The sequence below is a fragment of the Pristis pectinata genome, chromosome 12 (assembly GCF_009764475.1).
Source record: "Pristis pectinata isolate sPriPec2 chromosome 12, sPriPec2.1.pri, whole genome shotgun sequence".
Taxonomy (NCBI): domain Eukaryota; kingdom Metazoa; phylum Chordata; class Chondrichthyes; order Rhinopristiformes; family Pristidae; genus Pristis; species Pristis pectinata.
This window is the reverse complement of record NC_067416.1, coordinates 49,346,001-49,366,003: the sequence shown is the minus strand read 5'-3', so window position 1 is coordinate 49,366,003 and position 20,003 is coordinate 49,346,001. Positions and strand designations below refer to the sequence as shown.

Genomic DNA, 20,003 nt, shown 5'->3' with positions numbered 1-20,003 from the left:
ATTAAAGGTCGGCACAACATGGTGGGCCGAAGGGCCTGTATTGTGCTGTACTATGATTCTATGAAGAAAATCCACCTCAACCTCGGATGTAATCAGAGGCTGACCTCCGCAGCCTCTGGGTGGAGAATTCCAAAGAGTCAGGAAATTCCTCCACTTCTCCCTCCCTCTCTCCCGTTCCAGATTCCCTAACTATCGTCTCAGCATAATGACATGTACATTGAAACACACAGTGAAATGCATCTTTTGCGTAGAGTGTTCTGGGGGGCAGCCCGCAAGTGTCGCCACGCTTCTGGCGCCAACATAGCATGTCCACAACTTCCTAACCCATACGTCTTTGGAATGTGGGAGGAAACCGGAGCACCCAGAGGGAACCTATGCAGTCATGGGGAGAACGTACAAACTCCTTACAGACAGGCCAGAATTGAACCCGGGTCGTAGGCGTTGCAATAGCATTATGCTAACTGCTACACTACCATGATCCTGAGGACGGAGGTGCCGAGGCTAACTTGGTCAGTAGAACGCCAGGTGATAAGCTGAGGTGAACCCTGTCTCAGCGAAGGGCCGTGTCTCAGAGTCTTTGTCGAATGAGTCCACCGTTGGAAAGGTGAATGAACGAATAGGGTGGAGGGAACTGACAGTACGAGGGTCATGAGTTTTGCCTGGACACCAGAGATTCGGTTACCTGTGAACATGACCGAAGCAACTTCTGTACGCCAGTCCTTGCAGTGTGGGGCCAAGTGTGCCCCGGCAAGGGAAATGCGCAATGGTATCCAGTCATGGTCTTGGGACCATCCAAAAGACGTTGAAAGACACAGAGGGCGAGCAGCTGTTGGATGGCCACTGATGAGAAATTGGTGAATTGGTTTATTGTTGTCACATATACCGAAATACAGTGAAAAACTTTGTTTTTCATGCCATCCATACATGTAGAAATATAGGAATGGTGGGAAGGGATTTGGTAAATTGGTTTATTATTGTCACATGTACCAAGGTAAAATGAACAAATTGTCTTGTGTACCGTTCATACAGATCAATTCATTACGGCAGTGCATTGAGGTAGTAACAAGGGAAAACAATACAGAATAAAGTGTTACAGTTACAGAGAAAGGGCAGTGCAGGCAGACAATAAGATGCAAGGTCATAATGAGGTAGATTGTGAGGTCAAGAATCCATCTTATCGTACCAGGGAACCATTCAATAGTCTTATAACAGCGGGATAGAAGCTGTCCTTGAGCCTGGTGGTACGTGCCCTCAGGCCTTTGTATCTTCTGCCTTGATGGGAGAGGCGAGAGAATATTTGGGGTGGGTGGGGTCTTTGATTATGTTGGCGGTGGGAAGTGTACACAGTCCATGGAGGGGAGGCTGGTTTCTGTGATGTGCTGCACTGTCCACAACTCTCTGCAGTTTCTTGTGGTCACGGGCAGAGCAGTCGCTGTACCAAGCCGTGATGCATCCAGATAGGATGCTTTCTATGGTGCATCAATAAAAATTGGTGAGGATTGACGGGTACATGCAAATTATCTTTAGCCTCCTGAGGAAGTACAGGCACTGGTGAGCTTTCTTGGCCGTGGGACATCTCTGTGGTTGGACCAGGACAGGCTATTGGTGATGTTCACTTCCAGGAACTTGAAGCACTCAACCCTCTTGACCTCAGCACCATTGATGTAGACCAGATGTATCCTGAAGTCAATGACCAGCTCTTTTGTTGACATAGAGGGAAAGGTGTTGTCATGACACCATGTCACTAGCTCTCTATCTCCTTCCTGTACTCCGACTCATCGTTATTTGAGATACGGCCTACAACGGTGGTATCATCTGCAAACTTGTAGATGGAGTTAGAGCAGAATCTGGCCACACAGTCATGAGTGTATAGGGAGTAGAGTAGGGGGCTGAGGACGCAGCCTTGTGGGGCACCAGTGTTGAGAATAATCATGCTGGAGGTACTGCTGCCTATCCTCACTGATTGCAGTCTGTTGGTCAGGAAGTCAAGGATCCAGTTACACCTTGCACACTGGGGAGAGGTTCCCAAGCTCCTCCGTGCATGGGAGTATGTTCACTTGGAGAGCCAAATGTAGGGACACCCCCAAATTCACAGTGGAGAGATGACATTCACTTGCTCTTGAGATGGGAAGGAATTCTGTTGTTCATCTTGCCCGCAGAAGCACCAGCTGGTTCACAAGTGGGGTTGCATTCTGCTGTTACTGCTCCTGCTAGTCACATTGAGGATTGAACCGCGTTAACTGTCACAGTGGTTGCTTGTTTCTGCTGCTTTTACTGAGCCCTATGGCCAGGAGGACTTAATGATCTGGAAAAATGTTAAGTAAATCAGTCTTGATCTATTGGTATTGGCTTATTATTGTCACTTGTACCGAGGTCCAGCCAAAAACTTGTCTTGCGTACCGATCGTACAGGTCAATTCATTACACAGTACAGTTACATTGAGTTAGGACAGAGTGCATTGAGGTAGTACAGATAAAAACAATAACAGCACAGAGTAAAGTGTCACAGCTACAGAGAAAGTGAAGTGCAATAAGGTGCAAGGTCACAACAAGGTAGATCGTGAGGTCAGAGTCCATCTCATCGTATAAGGGAACCATTCAATAGTCTTATCACCGTGGGGTAGAAACTGTCCTTGAGCCTGGTGGTACGTGCCCTCAAGCTCCTGTATCTTCTGCCTGATGGGAGAGGGGAGAAGAGAGAATGACCCGGGTGGGTGGGGTCTTTGATTATGCTGGCTGCTTCACCAAGACAGCGAGGGGTAAACACAGAGTCCATGGAGGGGAGCCTGGTGTCCGTGACGCGCTGGGCTGTGTCCACAACTCTCTGCAGTTTCTTGCGGTCCCGGGCAGAGCTGTGATGCATCCAGGTAGGATGCTTTCTATGGTATTGGAGATGGTGATGTCTCTGAATGTCAGAGGTAGATGGGGTAGACTCTTAGCGTAAATGGTGATTGCTGGGCAATTTTGTGGCAGGATATAGCCGGGCACTGTTGCTCGTGTTGCCAGTATTGTAACTGCACTGGAGCAGCTCGGGCACCGGAGCAGCTCGGGCACCAGTGCAGCCAGTTCTGGAACTCACGCCTCCGGCTGGGATGTGGCCGGATCCAATTGCCTCAGCTGCCTCCGAGGGGTGCGCACCGGTGCAAAGGCTCTGCGGGGGAAAGACCAGAGCCTGGGGCCCTGTCACCACTGGACACTCGGGACTGGGTCTGGTGGGACATCCTCTGGTGGGATTGCCCCTTAAACGTTTAAAGAGAAAGCATGTGAGATTGCTGCTTTCTAAAAGTATGTGTTGATTTGATGCTACAATGAATGTAAAGAAAGATATGCAGTAATTGCATTGTATTTCCTTCATATGTGTTTATGAATAATGTAAACTTTTGAAATTATAGCAAGAAAATCGTCTTAAAAGCGGTCCTGGCGCGCCCTCTAAGGGGCGTGGAGAAAGGTACCAGTCCGGGAGCGGTGTTGGAGGCAGCTCCCCGGAGAAACGGGTGCAGTAAACTCCAAGTTAGTCGATCTGTTATTCCACATCTGCTGGGAATTTCACAGAGAATTTCTCTTCAGAGATTCTTAAAATTATGCCCTCTTATGTGTGGGGGCGTAAACTACTGCTCCGGGGGAGACCACCCCCGTGTGCACCCGATGTGAACGGACAGACCAGGTCAATGTCACGGTTCGTAAATCAAAAACACGGCAGATACTGGAAATCTGAAACGCAGACGACAGCCTGGGAACAGGGGGAGAGAAACAGTCAATGTTTCAGGTCTGATGAAACTTGAAACGTTGACTGATGTTCTCCCCGCACGGACGCTGCCTGACCTGCTGAAGGCTTCTAGTGTTTTCTGTTCTTATTCCAATATCGCAGTTTGATGGTCGAACCAGAATCAGGTGGATTATCACTGACATTATGTCGTGAAATTTGCGTTTCGCCGCAGCGGTGCAGTGCAAGACGGAAAGACAGAAACATTTATAATAAGTTACAAAGGTATAAGCTGCAACAGACCTCACTGAAATGCATCCTGATAAAATTATCACACGGAACCTCTGAAGGTCGCCAGAAGTTATGATTTTGGGACACAATATCAGGTGGAAAATGAGGAGATAGTTTATTTATTCTTGCACTCGGAGGAGCCTAAGGGCACGTATCTAAGGGTAAGCTTCTATCCCACGGTGATAAGACTATTGAACGGTTCCCTTAGGAAGGACCTGTTTCTGCGCTGTACAACTCTACGGACTGCGTGAGAATCGGGGGTGGGAGTTGGGGGGGGGGGTGTGGTGGGGGGATGCTGGGCGGAGAGGGCTAAGGGATCCGATGGTTCCAACATCCGCTGGGGAAGGGGCTGGAGAGGTCTCCAGACCCAGTGACTGAAACAGAGAGAGTGGACTCACTGGTTGAAAGTTTTCAACATTCACTAAATTCCGGGAGGTTACCAGAAGAAAGCAGCGGAGGTGACTTCCTTCTTCAAAAAGGGACTGTTGGATTAGGGTCCAGATTGCCATTTTTTTCCTTTGTCGTTCTAGTTTTCTTTCAGTTTCACGGAAACCCAGCCTCCTCTCCATGGACTCTTGTCTTTACCTCTCGCTGCCTTGGTGAAGCAGCCGGCATAAATCAAAGACCCCACCCCACCCGGGTCATTCTCTCTTCTCCCCTCTCCCATCAGGCAGAAGATACAGGAGCCTGAGGGCACGTACACCAGGCTCAAGGACGCTTCCATCCCACGATGATAAGACTATTGAACGGTTCCCTTATAGGATGAACTGGACCCTTGATCTCACAATCTACTTGTTGTGGCCTTGCACGGTATTGTCTACCTACAATGCACTTTCCCTGTAGCTGTGACACTTTACTCTGTATTCTGTTATTATTTTACCCTTGTACTACATCAATGCACTGTGTAATGAACTGATCTGTACGAACGGTTTGTAAGACATGTTTTTCACTGTACCTCGGTGCAAGTGACAATAATAAACCAAATACCAATACATTGTAATACATGGTAGGATTAATTATTCCATTTTATCTTTTGGTATATTCCTGCCAACTAATTACTTTGACGTTCAGGAAGGTGGGCACTGGGTAGGTGAAGCAGACTGGAGAAGGGTGTACACTTGGTCTGTTGTTGCAAGATGGCATTGCCCAAAGAAATAACTGGGCAATGGGGAGACTGGAGACATGAAAAGATTTTAGGTGCACGTGTGGAGCCTGCAGAGATGAAGCAACGTCAAGGAAGGTGTCCCATACTGCAGCAACAAACAATCTGCTGGAGGAACTCAGGGGGTCCAGCAGCCTCTGAGCGGGGAGGGAAGTGTCAACGTTTCCAGTGGGAGCCCTGCATCAGGACTCAGATGCTGCCTGACCTGCTGAGTCCCTCCAGCATTTGGTGTGTGTGTTTGCTCCGGATTCCAGCGTCTGCAGAGTCCTGTCTCTTGTGTCTCCAATTGAGCCAGAGCTGGAACGGGAAGGTGTTGGAGAGAGAAGGGACAGTGCTTTTGACTGCAGCCGGCCTTGAGGTTAATGAAGCCCTGACAATCTAACAACCCATCGAAGCTGCAACAGACCTCACTGAAATACACCTTGTATAAAATTGGGATCCGGGACCTTTGAAGTTATGATTTTGGGACACAATATCAGGTCGAAAATGAGGAGATAAAGTCTGTTTATTTATGCAATCGGAGAATTTCCAGTGCATTGCTGCTTTGGAAGCTTCCAGTGGAGTGTAATGCACAGCCATTGTGTGTGTGTGTGTGTGTGTGTGTGTGTGTGTGTGTGTGTGTGTGTGTGTGTGTGTGTGTGTGTGTGTGGGCTGAAGAATAAACACAGGGTAAACTGTTGACAGTTCCCGAGTTGACATTTGATTGACTTAGCAAATATCCCTGGACTGCTGCATGTGATGGCAGCTCACATAAGGGTCAAGCCCGCGGTTACAGACATGCAGGGGTGAAACACCCTACCATTAAGAAGGCCATCGGCCCCTGAACTGGATCTGGTGGTGGGGGTCTCAGTTCAGAGACGTGGTCACAGTGAACCCTGGTACGTATAAGCTAGCAGCAGGAAGTAGGCCATGCGGCCATTCATGGTTGATCTGATACCATGTCTAATACCAGAGGGGCATGCATTTAAGGTGAGAAGGGGTAAGTTCAAAGGTGATGTCCGGGGGAAAGGTTTTTTTTTACACGGAGAGTGGTTTTTTTACACAGAGACTCTTAGATAGGCACATGAATGGTCAGGGAATGGGGGGATGTGGATATTGTGTAGGCAGAGGGATTAGTTTAGTGAGGCATTTAATGACTAGTTTAATCAGTTTGGCACAATATTGTGGGCCAAAGGGCCTGTTCCTGTGCTGTACTGTTCTATGTTCTAATACTCTAAATGTTTCTAAAGGGCAGGCACGGTAGTGTAGCGGTTAGCGTACGCTATGATGGCGCCAGTGACCCGGGTTCAAGTCCGGCCGCTGCCTGTGAGGAGTTTGTACGTTCTCCCCGTGGGTTTCCTCCGGGTGCTCCGATTTCCTCCCACGTTCCAAAGGCGTATAGATTAGGAAGTTGTGGGCGTGCTGTGTTGGCCCCGGAAGCGCGGCGACACTTGCGGGCTGCCCCCAGAACACTCTATGCAAAGGATGCATTTCACTGTGTGTTTCGATGTGCACATGACGAATAAAGAAATCGTATCTAATATTCCCCTCCTCATTGCCCTCTACCTGCGGCAACCATTCACCCCACCGCCTGCCTTATCGAGAACCTATCGCTGCTGTATAATATTAAAAGTTTCTTCTTCCATTGTCCTTTGTTGAAGAGAGTTTCCAAAGGTTCAGGACGTCCTGAGGGAAAGATATCATGGGTCTTCCCTGTTTTAAAGAGTAATTCCTTAATTCTCCCACAAACGGGAACATCCTCAGGGTGAGTTTATAGGGAGTGCGATAGCCAGTGTCCCAGTCTTTATGTGAGTGGACCTTATGGCCTTAGGGGAGTTGATGGACATGTGGTGAGAATAGGTTGCGATAAGGTATTGAGCGATGGGGTTACACGGGAGCCAGAATAGAAGCATCGGATGGAATTGACTGCAGCTCTGCCGTCAACACCATAATTCCAAACAAACTCATCACCGGAATAACAAAGGACTGCAGATGCTGGAATATCCAGCTGAAAAACACGATGATGCTGAAGGGACTCAGCAGGCCAGGCAGCATCCGCGGAGAAAAGCAGGCGGTCAACGTTCCGGGTCGGGAACCTTCTTCAGGACTGAAGATAGGAAAAGGGGGAATGACAAGGAGGGAAAAGCAGAGCAGTGATAGGTGGACAGAAGAGGGGAGGCGGGGTGGGCACAGGGTGGTGATAGGTAGATGCAGGTAAGAGACAGTGATAGGCAGGTGCGGGGGAGGAGGGGAGAGCAGATCCACTGGGGGATGGGTCAAAAGGTAGGGAGAGAAAAAAGGTAGGAAAAAGGCTTGGAAAAGGAAGAAGAGTCATGGTTGCGGGAGGTGTGGGGAGGGGGGTGGGTTTGAGGGGATTACTTAAACAGGGGGAATTCAATGTTCATGCTGTTAGGTGCTGTTCCTCCAGTTTGCGCTTGGAATTCTCCTGGCAGTGGAGGAGGCAGAGGGGAAAAAAAGGAGGCTAGGAAAGGGAAGAAGCATGGTGGGGGTGGGGAGAGGGAGGGTGGGGATTACCTAGAGTGGGAGAATTCAATATTCATGCCAAACTCTTAGACCTGGGACTCAAACACCTCCCTCTGCAACTGGATCCTTGACTTTCTGACCAACAGACCCACAATCAGTGAGGATAGGCAGCAACACCTCCAGCACGATTATTCTCAACACTGGTGCCCCACAAAGGCTGCATCCTCAGCCCCTACTCTACTCCCTATACACTCATGACTGTGTGGCCAGATTCTGCGCTATCTCCACCTACAAGTTTGCAGATGACACCACTGTAGTGGGCTGTATCTCAAATAACAATGAGTCGGTGGTACAGCAAGGAGATAGAGAGCCAAGTGACATGGTGTCAAGAGAAACAACTTCTCCCTCAATGTCAGCAAAACAAAAGGGCTGGTCATTGACTGCAGGAAGCAGGGTGGAGTACACACCCGTCTGTATCAGTGGTGCTGAGGTGGAGGTGGTTGAGGGGTTCAAGTTTCTAGGTGTAAACATCTAGGTGTCCTGGTCCAACCATGTAGACACTGTGGCCAAGAAAGCTCACCAGAGCCTCTACTTCCTCACAACGCTAAGGGAATTTGGTATGTTCATGACGAACCCTCACCAGTTTTTACAGATGAGAGCATCCAATCCAGATGCATCACAGCTTGGTATGGCAACTGCTCTGCCCGGGACCGCAAGAAACTGCAGAGAGTTGTGGACCCAGCTCAGTCTGTCATGGAAACCAGCCTCCCCTCCACTGATTCTACACTTCCTGCTGCCTCAGGAAAGCAGCCAACACAACCAAAGACCCCTCCCACCCCAGCCATTCCCTCTTCTCTGCCCCCCCCCACCTTTTATTGGGCAGGAGATACAAAAGGATGATAAGGTGTCCCACCAGGCTCAAGGACAGCTTCCGTCCCGCTGTGATAAGGCTGCTGAACAGACCCCTTGCACGGTGAAGGTGCACTCTTGATCTCACAACCTACCTGGCCGAAGCCCTTGCACTTCATTGGTCAAGCTGCACTGCACTTCCTCTGTAACTGTAACACCGTACTCTGCAATCTATAAGATCAGATATCTTTATTAGTCACATGTACATCAAAACACACAGTGAAATACATCTTTTTGCAGAGAGCGTTCTGGGGGGCAGCCTGCAAGTGTCGCCACGCTTCCGGCGCCAACATAGCGTGCCCAACCCGTACGTCTTTGGAATGTGGGAGGAAACCGGAGCACCCGGAGGAAACCCACGCAGTCACGGGGAGAACGTGCAAACTCCTTACAGACAGGGGCCGGGAATTGAACCTGGGTCGCTGGCGCTGTAATAGCGTTACGCGAACCGCTAGACAGTGGACAGGCTTCGGGGAGTGAGGAGATGAATTATCACCACAGGATTCCCAGCCTCTGACCTGCTCTTGTAAGCACACTGTGTATGTGGCTACTCCGGTTCAGTTTCTGGTCAATGGTAACCCCCAGATGGGGGATTGAGTGACAGTGATGCCACTGAATGTCAGGGAGTGACAGCAGGATCTTCTCTTGTTGGATATCGCCATTACCCGGCACATGTGTGGCGGGAATGTTACCTGCCACCTGTCAGCCCAGACCTGGAGCCTGTCCAGGTCCTGCTGCGTTTGGTTGTGGACTGCTCCATTCCCTGAGGAGTCCTGAGTGGTGCCGAACATTGTGCAATGGTCAGCGAATGTCCCTCCTTCTCACCCCGGGATTGAAGGCAGGTCATGGATAAAATACCCATAGAACGCTGGAGGAACTCGGACGGTCGGGCAGCATCCACGGCGGGGAATGAACAGTCGACGTTTCGGGCCGAGGAAGAGGGCTGGGCCTCGGACACCACCCTGAGGGACTCCTGGGTAGCTCCCGGTGCGGCCTCCTGTACATCAGTGAGACCCGACACAGATTGGGGTGACCGCTTCGTCGAGCACCTTCGTTCCGTCCACAGCAACAGCCAGGACCTCCCAGTGGCCGCCCACTTTAATTCCACGTCCCACTCCCATACCGACATGTCGGTCCACGGCCTCCTCTACTGCCACGCTGAGGCCAGGCGCAGGCTGGAGGAACAACACCTCATGTTCCGCCTTGGGAGTCTCCAACCTGACGGCCTCAACATGGATTTCTCCAACACCCCTTCTTTTTCTGATTCCTCCTTGGTCTGTGCAAAAGTGTGCCACACAAACTGGTGGTTGTGAGACAAAATGGTGTCAGTTTGGAATGTTGGGAACGTACAGGAGTACACAGATTAGATAAAGGTGTTCTTCTGCAAAACCCGCTGTCTCTCTCCTTTAGTTATGTGCCTAGGCCGAAGGTCATGAGAGATAAGGAGGCACAGACTGGTACCACGTCTGAATGGAGAAGTACTAGGTCAGGGGTTTTGAAAGGAATAAAAAGGGGGCTGCTCCTTCGTGCGAAGGGGAGTCTCGCCTGGGGCTGGGTCCGCGACCAGCGCTGAGGGACAGACTGACACAAGGCGGGGAGAGGCTGCCGGACACCTGGGGTTCCCTCCAGTATTGTATCAGATTGGTTGATAAGTATTCTTTTTATCTTCTGTCTTTTATTTAGTATTCTTCTTCCTTGCTGTAGTTTATTCTTCATATAATTCCAATAAAGTGGTTTTTATAACCTTTAACACGTGTACAGTGCCTCCTTTGTTTTCAAACACCTCGCTGCTGAAGCGGGGAAGAACAAGGAACGAATTTCAGAATATTTTGCTCCACCCATCCACCCCTGTCACCACATTCGCTGAGCCGTGGACGGCTTCACCAACTAACTACCCACATCCCTGCTCCGTCAGCCACCTCCTGCCACATCACTGCAATGGTCTGCAGTTCCCACACTGGCTGCAAAGCTGGATCTGGGACCAGGTCCTCCTCCATCCCCAAGGGACTGTCTCCAAAGAGGGTTTGAGCACAGGGATTGTAATAATCTAACTGCAACAATATAGGGACTTGTGTCACGTACCAGCAACAAAAGAAACACACCGAGTCATGTATAAGTGTTAGAAACTATTTTATTAATAACTACTTATGATAATAAGAAAAATAAAAGCAAAAATGTTAGAATGTTAAAAGTAAAAATGTTAGATACTAAACATTAACCCCCAAAACTAAACCCAAAGTGCGTGTGTGGCAAATTTCCAAACTCCAAGTCCAGGAATAGTTCTCAAAGTTCAGTTCAGCAAGCCATAAGGTGAAACATGAGCAAAGGCTTTTGCAAAACCACCGTTGACTGAAGAGAAAATGTAGAGAGTTACGGAATCCAAATGTTCCACGATGGAACCCATAGGACACCTCAGTCACAGATAATCTCCACTGCTTTGTTCCAAGGCATCTGCTACCCTGAAAAGCATTCGCGATGTGGCCGTCCACGCAAATACCTGTTTCCTTCTACAGGTTGACGACAAAGTGAACTCCACTGGATTATTCCAAAAATGCATACGTGGATTGTAGTGACAGACACAGTTATTGGTTTTCATCCATCGATACAGAGACCAGCAGGCAGGGTGTCTTCTCCTCTCTCTCCTTCTGACTCTGACTGAACCAAAACGTCAGCACGTCATTATCTCCTGTTGTTGTCGTAATAACGCCACCACACACACACACACACACACACACACACACACACACACACTCACACACACACACACACACACACACACACACACACACACACACACCATTGTACTATGCCTTAAAGAGACATGCACCAAATAGTAACCTAATCCGTAACCCTTGGCAAGGCTGGATACTGATAAGATATCGTTAAGGGATTGTTTGAAACTGCGTGGTGAATCTTTGAATTGTTTGAATCAGCTGTGATTAATAAAGCCATATAAGATAAGATTTCTTTATTAGTTACATGTACATCGAAACACACAGTGAAATGCATCTTTTGTGCATTTCTGGGGGCAGCCCGCAAGTGTCACCACATTTCTGGCGCCAATATAGCATGTCCACCACTTCCTAACCTGTACGTCTTTGGAATGTGGGAGGAAACCGGAGCACCCAGAGGAAACCCACGCAGACACGGGGAGAACATACAAACTCCTTACAGACAGCGGCTGGAACTGAACCTGGGTCGCTGGCACTGTGATAGAATTACGCTAACTGCTACACTTGCCTGCTGCAAGTGAGTTTTTCATTGCACCCGTGCCTACATGTACTCATGGATATGGCAATAAACTTGACTTTGACTTTCGACTTTGATCCAGATTGCGTGTGAATTTGATCTTGTTTCAGAGGGAGTGCGATGAAGATGCGTCAGTCTGCCTCCTGCAAATGGTGGATCTGCCTCCTGCAAATGGTGGATCTGCAAAGAGATTGAGTGGACTCCACCCTCTCTCCTCTCCTCTTCCATCGGGTAGAAGATACAGGAGCCTGAGGGTACGTACCACCAGACTCAAGGACAGCTTCTACCCCACTGTGATAAGACTATTGAACAGTTCCCTTATATGATGAGATGGACTCTGACCTCACGATCTACCTTGTTGTGACCTTGCGCCTTATTGCACTGCATTTTCTCTGTAGCTGTGACACTTTACTCTGTACTATTATTGTTTTTACCTGTACTACATCAATGCACTCTGTACGAACTCAATGTAACTGTACTGTGTAATGAATTGACCTGTAAGATCGGTATGTAAGACAAGTTTTTCACTGTACCTCGGTACAAGTGACAATAATAAACCAATACCATTAGAGTTTGGAAGAATGAAAGGTGATTTAATTGAAACTTGCAACTTTCTAACAGTGGTGGACTGGCTGGATTTAAGAATCATAGAACATAGAACACTACAGCACAGTATAGGCCCTTCGGCCCACAATGTTGTGCCGACATCTCATCCTGCTCTAAGATCTATCTAACCCTTCCCTCCCACATAGCCGCCAATTTACTGTCACTGATTTATTATCACTGACATATGACGTGAAATTAGTTTTGTGGCAGCTGTACAGTGCAACACATAAAATCTATAAATTACAAAAATAAATAAATAGTGCAAATGAAAGGAATAATGAGGTAGTGTTCATGGGATGCAGGGAGCGTATGTGAGAGAAACAAAGGTGCCGGAGGAACTCAGCAGGCCGGGCAGCATCCGTGGAGAAAAGCAGGCGGTCAACGTTTCGGGTCAGGACCCTTCTTCAGGACTGAAGATAGGAAAAGGGGAAGCCCGATATATAGGAGGGGAAAGCAGAGCAGTGATAGGTGGACAAAAGAGGGGAGGCGGGGTGGGCACAGGGTGGTGATAGGTAGATGCAGGTAAGAGGTAGTGATAGGCAGGTGCGGGGGAGGAGGGGAGAGCAGATCCACCGGGGGATGAGTCAAAGGTAAGGAGAGAGGGAAAAAAGTAGAAAAATAGCTAGGAAAGGGAAGAAAAGAAGCCTGGTGGGGTGGGGGGGGGGGTGTGGGGAAAGGAGGTGGGGATGACCTAAAGTGGGAGAATTCAATGTTCATGCCGTTAAGCTGCAAGGTTCCAAGACGGAAAATGAGGTGCTGTTCCTCCAGTGTGCGCTTGGAATTCTCCCGGCAGTGGAGGAGGCCGAGGACTGACATATCAGTGATAGTGTGAGAGGGGGAGTTGAAGTGACCGGCAACGGGGAGATGCAGGTCGCGGTTACCGACAGAGCGCAGGTGTTCTGCGAAACGGTCACCTCTGCGTTTGTTCTCGCCATATATCGGGCTCCCCCCTTTTCCTATCTTCAGTCCTGAAGAAGGGTCCTGACCCCGAAACGTTGACCGTCTGCTTTTCTCCACGGATGCTGCCCGGCCTGCTGAGTCCCTCCAGCGTCATCGTGTTTTTCATCAGGGAGCATGTATTCCCTGACTGAGGGGTCAGGAACTGGAGGGCACAGTATGAGAATGTGGGATGGACTGTTTAGGATTGAGACGGGGAGAAATTTCTTTACTCCCAGGGTGGTGAATCTTTGGAGATCTGCACGTAACCTGTACGTTTCTTGATTTAAAGGGAATCAGTGAATAGGGACATAAAATATAGCTGAGGGAGATCCGCTATAATCCTGCTGAGTAGCAGAGCATAGCCTCCCGCTGCTGAATTCTTGCGTGCAATCTCCGGATTCCTCTAATGCAACAGGATCGAGGGGTTTAATCCCAGTTGGCGTTGCAGTGATGAATCAATTTGCCCGGGCCAGCCGTGATTGACGTGAGCTCCCTCCGAATGGGATGTGTCCGGAAGCCACCCGTGTGCGGATGAGGCGGAACCTCCGGCAGTAGCTCGGGTGGATCCGGGCCCGCAGTTATCTCTTTGTTTAAACCGTTGGAGAAGCTGGGACGGCCAAGGTTGAGATTGTGTGTTTTATTTTAAAACTGTTAATTTATGGAGACTTTTGTTTAATATTAAATTCGGAAATATTTTGGACAGTCACTTTTGAAAGAATTCATTTGTTTTCTATTGAAGAAAACGGCCTTGTGAGTAAACCAAAACAAATTCAGTGTTTTTATTTTGTTTGCAATTTTGTAATTGGCTTGCTGGGCCTTGCAGGCTCTGCACAGTGCAGATGGACCTACAGACCCGTTAACTGTGGCTGTGCGTTTGCTTCACAAATTAATAAAAGCACAGACAATCTCTACCACCTCACTCGCTTTAGCGTGTCCTGCAGACAATGAGGGAGCCAGAGAGGGTTTGGCCGCTGAGTCACTTCCCAGCCTGCGGCCCCGCCCCCTTGGCTGCAGCTCGGCCGCCTGTTGGGTCAGTCGGCCGGGTGCCCTGCAGCTGATTGACTGGCTACTCACGTCAATCATGGCTGGGCCCGGGAATGCCAGATGAATGACGTGGTTGTCGGGGTGACACTGCGCTACTTCAGGATGCTGAAGGCGGGGTTTTGCAGGGAGCTGAGATTCGCGCACACGTTAATACTTCTGCCAAATTGACCAGGATTCTTTCAATTCATTAAAACTACTCGTTTCTGGGAGATGTGGGCAGTCCCTGCGCGTTTAACCTTGCAGCCAGCCGATGCCTCTTTCACCACAGCAGATCCACCCGCTCTGTTGCTTTTATTTAGTTTTGCCCAACTCCTTCCCTATAACGTCCCGAACAGTCGTGCCGAGCCTGCCGTGGGCGTGTGTGGCTTTTCAAAGGGCAGCGACCATTTGCTGTAAAGTCGGCTGTGTTTTGGTTGAACGTTGCTGCGATGGCGGAAACAGAGTATCCGGCGTGCCCCGCGGGGCGGAAAGTGCCCTATCTGCGTTAGCGGGGGGCCGAGCTTGGCCGGGCGATGGGGAGGGGGAAGGAGAGGAAGGGAGATGTGCAGCAGATTGCACCGAGGTGGTTGACAGCGGCACGGAGAGCGGACGGGCTCGGCAGCTGAAGGTACCGCCGCCCGCAGTGCGCTCAATGCGGCCGCTCCAGAGCGGGGACTGCAGGAGCGGGCTGCATGGGGGTGGCGGGCGGGGTCACAAGGGGTCACAGAAAGGGGCAGGGTCACGGAGAGGGATAGGGTCACGGGAGGTCACAGAAAGGGGCAGGGTCACGGAGAGGGATAGGGTCACGGGAGGTCACAGAAAGGGGCACGGTCACGGAGAGGGATAGGGTCACGGGAGGTCACAGAAAGGGACAGGGTCACGGAGAGGGATAGGGTCACGGGAGGTCACAGAAAGGGGCAGGGTCACGGAGAGGGATAGGGTCACGGGAGGTCACAGAAAGGGGCAGGGTCTCGAGGTCACGGAAAGGGACAGGGTCACGGGAGGTCACAGAAAGGGGCAGGGTCACGGAGAGGGATAGGGTCACGGGAGGTCACAGAAAGGGGCAGGGTCTCGAGGTCACGGAAAGGGACAGGGTCACGGGAGGTCAGAAAGGGGCAGGGTCACGGAGAGGGATAGGGTCACGGGAGGTCACAGAAAGGGGCAGGGTCTCAGAAGGTCACGGAAAGAGACAGGGTCACGGGAGATCACGAAAAGGGACAGGGTCATGGAGAGGGTCAGGGTCGAGGCGAGGGGCAGGGTCGCGGGAGGTCATGGAGAGGGGCATGGGTGGTTCGGGTGATCACAGGCGTTGTGGGTAGGGAGTCATGGGGGGGATGATGTAGTGGAAGTTGCAGAGAAGGAGGAGGTACAGACATGGGGAGGGCTGTTAGAGGGTACGGTGACGGGACAGGAGTATAACTTGGTAGCGTGGTTACAGAGCTAAAGACAAACTGCTGGAGGAACTCAGTGGGTCGGGCAGCATCCGTGCAGGGAAATGAACAGTTGACGGTTCGCGTCGAGACCCTTCATCCGGACTGAAAGAGTAGAGGGGCATAGCCGGCATGAAGAGGTGAAGGGAAGGAGTGGGGCAAGGGCTGGTAAGCGATAGGTGGGTCTGGGTGAGGAGGGGTTGCTTGGCAGGTGGGAGACAGGGATGGGGACAGGCTCGGGGGGGGCGGGGTGACAGGGATGGGGGCAGGAACAGGGAGGTGACAGAGAGCTGTGTTTATAGAGCCATGTGGTTGGATGTCTCAGACGGGCAAAATCTTGGGTTTGAGGAAGGACTCTGGGTGATATCAGACCCTGGACAGAGTCCCTGGACCGGGAAGTGGAAGTCCCGGATGACCCCAGATGGGACACTCTGCACGGCCCCAGGGTGGAAAGTGAAGAGTTGTGCAGAGTAACGGGACAGTGCTTTACGGGGTTAGGTGCCGCCTGGCAACTGCGACCATCATCAACCGGTCTTATTCAGGCGGTGAACCCCCACTGTCCAGCTGGGGGGGTGTTGAAGGAGGTGGGTCATTCGTATTTCCAAAAGGCGGGAGGCAGTAGCTCTGCTGGTCAATGGAATGGATGCCAGCATAGAACCGATCCAAATGTCCGACACCGTTGCCATTGTTTAGCTCACCGCCCAAAGATCCAGCAGGTGGAATACATTCCCAAGTTTAGGGTGACCACTGCTTGCGGAATCACAGCTCAGCACCGGAGTGGGGGTGGGATTGGAGGTGGCGTTGGATTAGTGTATTGGGCGCAGGGGGACTGAGCTCAGTTCTGTAGCTCAGAGTGGTCCAGGAAACGAGGAGAGACTCTCTGACCCTGATGTTAGGGAGAAAAGCATCATAGCTTCTCGGATCGAGAACCCCAGAGCTTTGTAACCCTCTGAACGCGACAAAATAGGAGCAGGAGACGGCCACTCGGCCCCTTCAGTCCATCCCGCCACTCAAGTGTGAACGTGCCTGATCTGCCCCGGGTCTCAACTTCCCTCCTGTTCTCTTTCTCTCTCTCTCTCTCTCTCTCTCTGTCTCTCTCTCTCTCTCTCTCTCTCTCTCTCACACACACACACACACACACACACACACACACACACAGAGCTGGAGGAACTCGGTGGGTCAGGCAGCATCTCTGAAACGTCGACATTTCCTTTCCCCTCCACAGATGCTGCTCGACCCGCTGAGTTCCTGCAGCAGATTGTTGGCCGCTCCAGATACCAGCGTCTGCCGTCTCTCCCGTGTCTCCTCAGAAATATTATTTATCAGAGAGGACAAAAGTTTACAGAATAATACACGTGAAGTGCTGGAGCAACTCAGCAGGTCAGGCAACATCCGTGGAGGGAAATAAACGGTCGACGTTTCAGGCCAAGACCCTTCATCAGGACTGAAGCGTCGGCTGTTTATTTCCCACCACGGACACTGCCTGACCTGCTGAGTTCCTCTAGCGCTCTGTGTGTTGCACTAGATTTCCGGCTTCTGCAGTCTCCTGTGTCTCCCTCCTGTGCCAGTTCCCCGTGGCCCTCCACTCCCAAAAAGAATGATCCACCTCCGAATTAAGGAATTTCTGCCTGACAGAGGAGTCCTTGCCCCGATGCCCTGCTCCCCAAGTTTCAGAGCCGCCCAGCCTCCCTGCACCCATCCCCCACACCCCCTTCCCACCCTCCCGCGCCACACCTTGCACTTCTCCTGAATGTCCCCTCTTGCTCTTCTAAACTCCTCTGTGCACTCCACGCAGGGCGTGAAAGGATGGATGGTTCGGAGACGGGAGGCCTGACTGCAACCCGGCGCCAAGATATGCCTGAGCTCCCAGATTCCTCTGCTCGCCACCAGCTGTCGGGTGTGGACGTGGGACCCCCGGAGCGTGGGGAGGAGAAACCGGGTGTGGGCTCACAGCCGGAGGGAGGCGGGGGCAGGGCCCCCGGGGCAGGGCAGCCGTGCCCGGCCGGGCTCCCCCTCCCTCCCCGGCGCCGGGGGCAGCCCTACCCGTGCGGCGAGTGCGGCAAGAGCTTCAGCTACCCGTCCAAGCTGGAGATCCACCGGCGCACCCACACTGGCGAGCGGCCCTTCGTCTGCGCCGCCTGCGGCAAGGGCTTCACCGAGTCGTCCAGCCTGCTGACCCACCAGCGGGTCCACACCGGCGAGTGGCTCTTCCTCTGCCCCGTCTGCGGCAAGGGCTTCACCAAGCCCTCGCACCTGCTCACCCACCAGCGGGTGCACACCGGCGAGAGGCCCTTTGTCTGCCCGCTCTGCGGCAAGGGCTTCACCCAGTCCTCCAACCTGCTGACTCACCAGCGGGTCCATACCGAAGAGCGGCCCTTCTCCTGCCCGCTCTGCGGCAAGTGCTTCAAGAGCGCCGAGGAGCTGAAGAAGCACCGGCAGGTCCACACGGACGAGCGCCCCTTCCGCTGCTCCGTCTGCGCCAAGGGCTTCCGCATGTCCTCGCACCTGCTCACCCACCAGCTCATCCACACCGGCGAGAGGCCCTTCACCTGCCCGCTCTGCGGCAAGGGCTTCACCCAGTCCTCCAACCTACTGTCCCACCGGCGCATCCACACCGGCGAGCGGCCCTTCGCCTGCACCCGCTGCGGCAAGAGCTTCCGCATGTCTGCCCACCTCCTGGCCCACCAGCGGGTGCACACCGGCGAGCGGCCCTTCGCCTGTGCCCGCTGCGGCAAGGGCTTCACCCGCTCCTCCTACCTGCTGCGGCATCAGCGGGTGCACCTGCTCGACCCGGCGGCGATGGGACACATGCAGGACTGAGGCGGGCTGTGGGGGGGGGGGTGCGCGGGAGAGCGGGCCGTCTGGTGGGGGGGGGGCAGGGCTGGCTCTCGGCTCGAATAAAGGGGCTTTGTGTTAAGCAGACGGTGTCCCACGGCCCCTTGGTGTCCAGGCGCAGGGACCTGTTGGGCCCCTGCCGTGGGGCGGGTGGCGTGTCGGGCTGCTTCGGGGATGCAGGGGGTGGGGGGGGGGGGGGGTGAGGAGGAGACCGTTTGGCCCATCTAGCATCAGCTGTCAAAGTCAGAAGTCAAAGTCGGGTTTATCGCGACCTGCGCGAGTCCACGTGTGCAGGGACAAACTCACTTGCAGCAGCTTCATGGGCACATAGGGAGGGTTTGAGGAAGAGTTTTTGTGGGTTCGAATCTGGGACGCACTGTCTGAGGAGGTGGTGGAGGCAGAGGCTGTGACAGCACTTATATCAGGGAGCACTTGAATCGCCAAGATGTAATGGGTCGTGGACCAAGTGATGGTAGAAAGGATTCATACTGAGGGTGGAGACCACAGATTGGTATTGGTTTATTATTGTCACTTGTACCGAGGTACAGTGAAAAACGTGTCTTGCAATGCCATTAGTACAGATCCATTCATTACACAGTGCATTGAGGTAGTACAAGGTATAAACAATAACAGAATACAGAGCAAAGTGTCACAGCTACAGAGAAAATGCAGTGCAATAAGGTGCAAGGTCACAACAAGGTAGATAGTGAAGTCAAGAGTCCATCTCATCCAGGGAACTGTTCAATAGTCTTATCAACATGGGGTAGAAGCTGTCCTTGAGCCTGGTGGTACATGCCCTCAGGCTCCTGTATCTTCTGCCTGATGGGAGAGGGGAGAAGAGAGAATGACCCGGGTGGGTGGGGTCTCCGATTATGCCGGCTGCTTCACCAAGGGCAGCGAGAGGTGTAGACAGAGTCCAAGGAGGGGAGGCTGGTGTCCATGACGCACTGGGCTGTGTCCACAACTCTCTGCAGTTTCTTGCGGTCCTGGGCAGAGCAGTTGCCGTACCAAGCTGTGATTCATCCAGATAGGATGCTTTCTACGGTGCATCGATAAAAGTTGGTGAGTGTCAAAGGGGACATACTGAATTTCTTTAGTCTCCTGAGGAAGTAGAGGTGCTGGTGAGCTTCCTTGGCCGTGGCGTCTACGTGGTTGGACCGGGACAGGCTATTGGTGATGTTCACTCCTAGGAACTTGAAGCTGTCAACCCTCTCGACCTCAGCACCATGGATGTAGACAGGTGCATGTACACCACCCCCTTTCCTGAAGTCAATGACCAGCTCTTTCGTTTTGCTGACATTGAGGCCACGTTGCCAGAATCTGGAGCAGCACACCATCTGCTGGAGGGACTCGGTGTGTCGGGCAGCATCTGTTGAAAGGGGATGGGGGGGGGGGTG

The 20,003-nt window shown here is 52.0% G+C and overlaps 1 protein-coding gene across 3 annotated transcripts; it reads left to right on the top strand.

Moving 5' to 3' along the window:
- The first annotated feature begins 13,860 nt into the window (after positions 1 to 13,860).
- On the top strand, positions 13,861 to 18,596 carry LOC127576578 (zinc finger protein 239-like). Of its 3 annotated transcripts, none has more exons than XM_052027132.1 (2): positions 13,861 to 14,068; positions 17,567 to 18,596. In XM_052027132.1, exon 2 carries the CDS (start codon positions 17,578 to 17,580, stop codon positions 18,589 to 18,591), a length of 1,014 nt encoding a protein of 337 aa, XP_051883092.1. In that variant the 5' UTR covers positions 13,861 to 14,068; positions 17,567 to 17,577; the 3' UTR covers positions 18,592 to 18,596. The 3 variants fall into 3 exon arrangements, with proteins under 3 accessions (XP_051883092.1, XP_051883095.1, XP_051883093.1); XM_052027135.1 differs by having other exon boundaries at positions 13,886 to 13,948; XM_052027133.1 differs by lacking the exon at positions 13,861 to 14,068 and adding an exon at positions 14,801 to 14,969.
- Positions 18,597 to 20,003: the final 1,407 nt, after the last annotated feature.

What these genes read in the sequence shown, in the direction of transcription:
- LOC127576578 (XM_052027132.1), top strand. Translation starts at nt 17,578, where the DNA reads ATGGATGGTTCGGAGACGGGAGGCCTGACTGCAACCCGGCGCCAAGAT.